Genomic DNA, 8,132 nt, shown 5'->3' with positions numbered 1-8,132 from the left:
ACAGAAGAAGGAAATTAGGTAAAAACTAAGGAAATCTGAATAAGCATGAACTTACTTAATAATATATCAATATTTATTTTTTAATTGTAACAAATGTATCATGCTAAGGTAAGATGTTAATAACAGAGAAAAATGGGTATGGGGCATATAGGGCCTCTGTGCTATCTTTGGAATTTTTCTCTAAATTAAAATTGTTCTGAAATAAAAAGGTTTTATATAAAAATAAAATGAGCTTGGACCTGAATAATACAAAAGAAGCAGAAGATTCTGGGTAAATTTTTCCAGGCAGCAAAAATAGCAAGGGCAAAATACTTAAGACAGGAATAAGTTTAGCAAATTTGAGCAATATAAATAAAATCAGTTTGCCTTGAAGGGAAGAGGTAATGTAACTACCCCTGAGGTTGTGACTGAGATGATTATAAGGAATTTTGAATGCTTAACCAAAGCAGTACATGGTGTTGCCATTTCTCAAACAAGCATCTTTGTCATAAATGACAGAGCTCTAGATTCTTAAGCTGATTTGGCTACAAGTTAATAGCATGCAAAAGTTTAATGCCTCGAAAGCTATATTTGTCATTCAAGAATGAACAGACAGCCTAATGCTTCTAAAAAGTGATTGTTCACTTGGAAACCATTCCTTGATGGCATAATTGATAATTTCAACAATTTGGCAAGTTAATTGCGGAATAACTCTGACTTAACTCTTTAGAAAATTAATTTAGCACCCAATTTGATAGAGCGAAGTAAATTCTAAGAGAAAATGAAAGACAGTATCTAATGGGATGATAAAAGCTCTGACAAATGGGGTTATAGAGCAATTTTGCAGTTTCCAGTTATTTGACAAAGAAAATCCAAAGAGCTCTTTTTCTGTCTGGGTTTCTTAATAATAGAAATGTAAAAGAACATTGATTAAAACCTTTATATAAATAATCCACTATAAATAATTTTCATTTTTTGAGGAATATTAAAATTCTTAAGTAATTTTTAACAAGTCTAGGCTGGCAGAAAATGTGTCACAAATAGAAATTAATATCACTCTGGACAACTTTTAGTGTAATTTCGTGTAACTGTTTTTCATATTTGAGAAAATTGACATGGACTAGAGATCAACTTATGTTCTTTCTTATAGCTGTTCATAAATTATTTGAGAAGATGTGCTAAATTACAAATTCCTTAAGGGAAGGGACTTATAATTTATAGAGTCTGGGCATAAGTAAATATGACATGCTTGCAAAGCCAACAGGATTTCTACAGTTTTTTTAAGTCACTGGAATAAAATACATTTTTTTTTCTTTTATTGTTGTAGGCATTTGGTGAGATTATATAATATATTCATTTATATTTTTGTGTCACATTTTAAATATTTCACTTTTTACATATGAATTTATTTTATATAAAAAGGGTAATATTGGAATCAAAATTTCTATTTCCGAAATTATTGGCCAGATGCCCTCTTATCATTTATTGGGTAATACATATGTTAAAAAATAATATGAAACACTTATTTTTTCAAAGCAGAAGGCTCACTTATTTATTAGTAGAATCAATCTCTGAATGTGGAACCATAAAAACAAAGGAAGAAACCAGAATTTCCCCGACATATGCTCAATTGTAAGATCATGGTGAAGTTTTCAGCTTGATGTGGTAGAATGCTAGTGATCCCGATAGAGGGGTAAACCTGTGTGCCATCACATGTACCACTCCTTACAGACCCAGCTTGGTTGTTTTCCAGTGTCTCCTCTTGGAGTTGTACCTGATTTTATTAAGTTTTTTTTTTTTTTTTTTTTTAATCCACTGGGGAATGAGGCAACTCTGCTTTTGTTTCTTGGCCAGGAATCTCTTGATCCTGAAAGTATTATGAGAAGACATGGCGAGGATAGATGGTGGTCGCACACACCATGATGGTCGAGAAAGGGAAAGGCACTTCCTTTTATATGTAGTCGGTGGTTTTATCCAATTTGTTCATCACTCTTAATAACTGCATCAGGTTTGATTCATATAGATGGCTAATTGTGTGCTTTTGGTATGGATTTTAGTAATTTTACTCTTAGAGGATACTTTTATTTTAAGCTCTCAAGAGCATCCCGATACTACGTACAAACAATACAACTTATTAAGTTGTGAATTAGTAAATCCCCTTTGTCTTGGTCAAAGGTCTGATAAAGGCTTTTGGGTTCTTTGAGAATTTGTAGATACATACACAGAGTTATCCATTTGAGATACATGTTTCTATACATATACGGTTTCTCGGTAAGTCTAAATTTTTTTGATCATTTAAACAGTATGAATAATGTTTTTGACTATGCAGTGTGAATATGTGTTATATATCAGTTTTCCCACACTTATTCAATTGGAAGTATGCAGTAAGCCTGGTTAATTTATTAGTAGTTTATTCTTTCCTTAAAAGAAAATATCCTTTAGTTCAAAGATAATTACATGCTGAATTAAATTGTCTCCAAGTCTTAATTAGATCAACTAGTATCATTTGGAATGAAAAGAAAATTTATTCACACACACACAGAGCAAACATTTTTACGTAACACTCTCCTGCTGGGAGATTTTCTCTGGATGAAATTGATTTACCCACTAGCTTAGCTATACAAAGCTCTTTTCCTTTGGAGGGTGTCATACAGTTGTTTCCTGAAGGTTATACAGTATCCAGGAGGTCTTTTGTTTTTCTACATGGAAATATTTGGTTAAACATTGACCAGTCCCCTTCTACATAATAAGGAATATGCAAAGATTAGCATTTTGGATCACATACATTTCTATAAAGGCAGGGCTGCTCCAGGGGCACTAAAGGTCTACAATGGCAACAATGTCTATTACCAAATGTTTAAAGTAGGGCTTTTATACATACTTTCTGTGAGAGAGACTGTTAGCTGATCATCTACCCTGTTTTCTCTGGTTCCAGGTATTAAGCTGGACTATGTTTTCCAATCTCCCTTCTATACGATGTAACTATTTGACTGAGTAATATGTGTCTTTGAAAACCTCCCACTTTTGGCTGGCTGGAGACAAAACTCAGGGCTATGTTGTCAGCCATGAATTGAGGATGATAGGATCACCGAATGGAAAAGTTTAGGTCACCGATCTGGACCTGCAGGAGACTTTCTTACCATTCAGGGATAGTTGTTTATCTTTAGGGAGTGAGAAATAAACTCCTATTGTGTTAAACCACTGACTTTTCAGTCTGTCTGTTAGAGCAGATAGAGTTATCTCTCAAACATGATTTCATATTATACTATTTTACGCGTGAAGAAACAAGAGCTGGCATGAACATCAGGCTTCATGAATATTTAGCTTATAAATGGAAAATCTGGGATTCACAGCTTGATAAACTGCATCCAAATTCTGGTAGTTTTTCATATGCTAGGTTATTAATATGGTAGTTTCATTTAGTGTTTAAAAGCTCAGGCCCCAAAGCCAGAGAAGCAACGTTTGATTAATGACTCTTAACCCTTATCAGGAGCATAAACTTGGCAAACATACCTAACTCCTGTAAGCTACCGTTTCTTTATTTGGAAGTGATGATAGCTCCCAGCTTACAGTATTGTGAGGATTCAAGGAGATAATTCAGTTCAAAAATTTATTAGAATGATTGAACATAATGCCAATAAATGGTAAAATAATAGAGGTTCCTTTGGTGCTTAATATAGAGCTCTCTGAACATTGAAGAAGTTGGAAGTTACCCCTCCCCTACCTGTGGACACTCTCCTTTTTGCTATTAATGGTTTGTTTAAACCATTAGTTTTTAAACTTAGCACAAAATTGCTTTTGTATTCATTGAAGTATTCTTTTTTAGTTCCTCAAATATATATATATATATATATATTATACAGATCTTGTACATTCCTTGTCAAGTCAATTTTTTGGTATTTTTAAAAATCCCTTTAAGTAGTTCTGAAAAGCAATAATTTTGAGAAGAACAAGCAATGGTTTCAGCATCTTATATTATTTGAGCACTTCTTTGGCCAACATCTTCCTCTCACATTGACACAGTTCTGGAATTTTATGGTTTCAAATTCATTCTCTTGATTTTGGAATGATTGTGATCCTACATTATTCATTCCTTGAAAGAAAATGTTCTTTAGTTCACAGATAATTATATGCTAAATTAAATTACCTCTTTCCTTCCTTCTCTCGTCCAAGTTTTAATTAAATCAACTAGTATAGCTCAGAATAGAAAGATTTTAGAGAATGAGAGAAAAAAAATTATTGTGTTAAATCACTGAATTACTGCAAAGGACAATTGGCATGTTAGGCTGTTATTGACAAGTAAACCAGGAGGAATTATGGCCATGGAGCATCCAGCCTTGCAGACTTTCTTGCTTTCTTATTCCTATCAACTCAGGCTCCTCCTTCTTTCATGTCTTCCTTCAAATCTACAAAGCATCATTGAATGAGCAGATGGAATCAAATGCTTCTGTCTCTAATCCCAAATACTTTGACTTACTTACATTACACATAATGTTGTGTTTATTGTATTATCATTGTACGGCAGTGGGTTGGTGGTGTGTACCTACTTCCCTTCTTAATTGGGGACTATTAAAGCAGGGACTGTAGTATGCTTCTATGTAGTCTCAGAACTGAGAGTAATGTACCCCAAGGAGGCAGATCATACAAAAGATTTAAATAAATCAATGGGAAACATAAGGATTGTTTGAAGAGGAAGTGAATCAGTTCAAATCAAGATAAGAATGTAGTTTTTAGGGAATTTCCATGTAGGTCAAATAGTGACATTACTCTGGAGATAGGGTGCTTTGGTGAGCTCTAATCCTGTACTTCGCCTCCGCATGTTTGGTAGGCTGCTCATTTTCACAGCTTCCATAGCTGTGAGTCTGTTGGTTTTCAAAGCTACTGCGGATTTGTGGAAAGGGAGAAAATGATGAGCTCAATTAAAGTGCCATAATACTTGCTGTTCTTTTTGAAAGTCCTTTTCCTTGACTAAAAACCCAAATCCAATGCCATCGAGTCGATTCCGACTCGTAGCGACCCTATAGGACAGAGTAGAACTGCCCCATAGAGTTTCCAAGGAGCACTGGTGGATTTGAACTGCCGACCCTTTGGTTACCAGCCGTAGCACTTAACCACTGCGCCACCAGGGTTTCCTTCCTTGACTAAATGCTCCTTAAATTGTTGTAAGCCTTTAGTTAATTTCCAGAATTATGAAAAAAGTTAGTTTTGACAATTCTTGCCAATGTTCTCATTGCTTTTATGGTGGGCCACCATTCTGGAAGTGATTCTCCCTCTAAGTCCATTTAAAATGTTGAGATCTTTAAAATGAAGACTGCAGAAGGTTATTTACTGGGGCATTGGCTAATGACTAGCTTGAAAAGAATTTCATTTGATTGCACTGTACTTCTAATTGATTACTTGAGCTGTCCTGGGTCAGCTGCCCTGAATGAGTTCCTGACTAAATGTCAGATCTGAGGCACTTGAACTCCCAACTATCTATTTGTACTAGAAGATGAGAATGCCTTTTTTTTTTTTTTTGGTTTAATTTTTAAAATGTATTGTCCAAAGTCTTTAACCCTTGGCCCCTAATATGAACATGAAGGAAGAAAAGCATTTACAATAAACAAATGCACATCACTGTTTGCATTTTTGTGCTGACTTAGCTTTGCTAATTGTGAATCCTTAAATAAAATGATGCAGTTTCTACAAAGGGCAGTGGCTTTGGTAATTAAAATTAGGTTTAATCCCTGTGTTTATCTTATTATTACATTTTCACTTAACAGATGGTAAAAACACAGATCACTATGTGAAGTAACCATGTTAATGTCACTGCACTGTAGAGCTATTAAAGCCATGAAACCCCGGGGAGCAGAAAAGAAAGTTATCACTATGTGAACTGTTTTTTTTATGAAATACCCAAAATGTCTTTAGAATGCAAGACCTTAGTATAAGGAGTATTCAAGGAGAATCTTTCCCTTAAATAATGGCTCAGGATGTACTTGTTTTTCACTGCCTATTAGAACATTTATTTATTATGCAACCCAAGAAAATGCTCATCTCTAGGGAACAGTAGAAAGGGTATTATTGCTTATATTTTATTCATAACCATGTCAGTACAACAATCTCCAGGGTATTTGGAAAATTTGATATGATACCAGTAATAATCCCTAGCATTTGAGTCATCAGGTGAATAGGTTCTTGCTGCATACTGATTGAGAAGTGGTATGTAATAAAACTTTTTCAACATCTGAGTTTCACAGTAGTGGCACCTGAATGCTGGGTTATTACATCACATTGGAGTCTGTCTTCCTCCTCCTGTAAATGAGGTGACTTCTTTAGAGGCAACCTTTTACCTTCAATAGCCTCTTACAACATGTATGACCTTGGACAACTTGCAGAATCATAGAAATTCAAGGATAAAAGGGTTTTTGAAGGTTATTTTTCTCAGGTACTCACAGAATGCATAGATCTTCTCATTTTTAAGCACCCTCCACTAAGAAGTTGTTCTGTGTCTGCTTGAATATTTACAGTAACAGGCAACCCAGTACCACCTAATGAAATCGAAGTGGTTTAAGACATCTCGAGCAGTTAGAATTCCATCTTTGTTCACTTTGTTCTTTTGATTCAGCTGCCTTACACTGCAAATGGGGATAATGATGCTGCCTATTTTACACAATCATTGTAAGGAGAAAATACCCAGGTAGAAAAAATATAGTGTAGATAGTGAAGTTAGAGTAAACCAAAAATCCATTGCTGTCTTGTTGAATTCTGACTCATAGCGACCCTGTAGGAAAGAACAGAGCTATCCCCATACGGTTTTCAAGACTGCAAATCTTTATAGAAACAGACTGCCACATCTCTCTCCTGTGGAATGGCTGGTGGGTTCAGACTGCTGACCTTTCAACTAGCAGTTGAGTGCTTAATCAGTCCGCCATCAAAACTCCTTGAAATTGGGATATGGCTGCAAAATACTCTTATCCAATCGAGTGCTGTAAACTGTATCATTCTTCACAAACATTGTTTCTCCTCTCTGGGGTATAATTATATTTCATCACCCTGTTGATATTAGGCTTGTCCACGCGATGCTTTTGCCTGTGAAATAAGAATCAGAGTGACACGTGTTACTCTTGGGCAGAAACTTTGAGAGCCAGCACATGGTCCCATGTTCCCCTTCTCTCTCTGCCATGATGACAAGTAATGTTTTAGAGTCAAGTCTGCTCCAACAGCCTGGTTCAAAGAGTGAAGACAATATGGGTCAGAGCTCTACCCTGCCCCAAATGGACATGTCACATAATTCACCGAGATTTTGGGGGTAATTTGTTACAATTTGTAACCTAGTCTCTCTTTGATGCAAACTTCTCCTTTCTGTAAAGGCCTGTTTTTCAGATTATTTCCTTGGAGGCTTCGTACCACTACAAGGAGATACTCTATCCCTGCCCACCCCCTGTAAATTTTGTCTTCTGCATTGAATTAGGTGGGAAACTGCATTTTCCTGGGCTGGCTACATGAGATTTCAAAGAACTTATGGCCACTGGCATGTATTGGCTAAGTTGAGAAAGTTTTCTCTAAGTAATGATCTTTTATGACATTGTTCTCATGAAAATTCATTTGGACTTGCAGACTTTCCCCTCTAACTAAAGAGGAAACAAACAAGGTAAACCTTTAGGCTCGTGTAGGAAATAACACAATGTGCGATCCCAAGCTCAAGGAACACAACTGACTATAGTGAGATTAAATAGAAAATTGGAAGTGTATATTCTACTAAGAATGATAAGATTATTTAAAAGTCATTTTTTTACAATTCTCCAAATCCAGATGTGAGAGTGTTGAAAACAGCATATGGGTTGGGGGGGAATGAGGCACAAGAGATGCTAATAGCAAAAAAAGCTACTACTAGGTAGCATTCATTAAGCATTTAAGGTGGTTTTTTGAGACTTTACGTGCACTATTTATTTCAGTCTCAACACAACTCTGCAGTGTGTATCTGTCTTAGGCTGGGTTCTCTAGAGAAGCAAAGCCAGTAAAGCATATAAATATATATATAGAGAGAGAGGGAGAGATTTATATCAAGGAAATGGCTCATGCAGTTGTAGAGGCTGTGACATCCTAAGTCCACGGGTCAGGAAAGAGTCTTCTCCTGATTTATATAGCCGCAGGGACTGGCGAACCAATAT

At 35.7% G+C, this 8,132-nt stretch overlaps 1 protein-coding gene across 1 annotated transcript; it reads right to left on the bottom strand.

The window, feature by feature from the left end:
* Nucleotides 1–1,704: 1,704 nt before the first annotated feature.
* On the bottom strand, nucleotides 1,705–1,869 carry LOC126059618 (60S ribosomal protein L39-like). The gene has a single exon (XM_049855422.1). The coding sequence runs from the start codon at nucleotides 1,867–1,869 to the stop codon at nucleotides 1,705–1,707; it is 165 nt and encodes a 54-aa protein (XP_049711379.1).
* Nucleotides 1,870–8,132: the final 6,263 nt, after the last annotated feature.

This window comes from Elephas maximus, chromosome 16, assembly GCF_024166365.1.
Source record: "Elephas maximus indicus isolate mEleMax1 chromosome 16, mEleMax1 primary haplotype, whole genome shotgun sequence".
In the NCBI taxonomy this organism is placed as follows: domain Eukaryota; kingdom Metazoa; phylum Chordata; class Mammalia; order Proboscidea; family Elephantidae; genus Elephas; species Elephas maximus.
The sequence above is the reverse complement of the archived record's forward strand: the minus strand, read 5'-3'. Positions and strand labels throughout refer to the sequence as shown.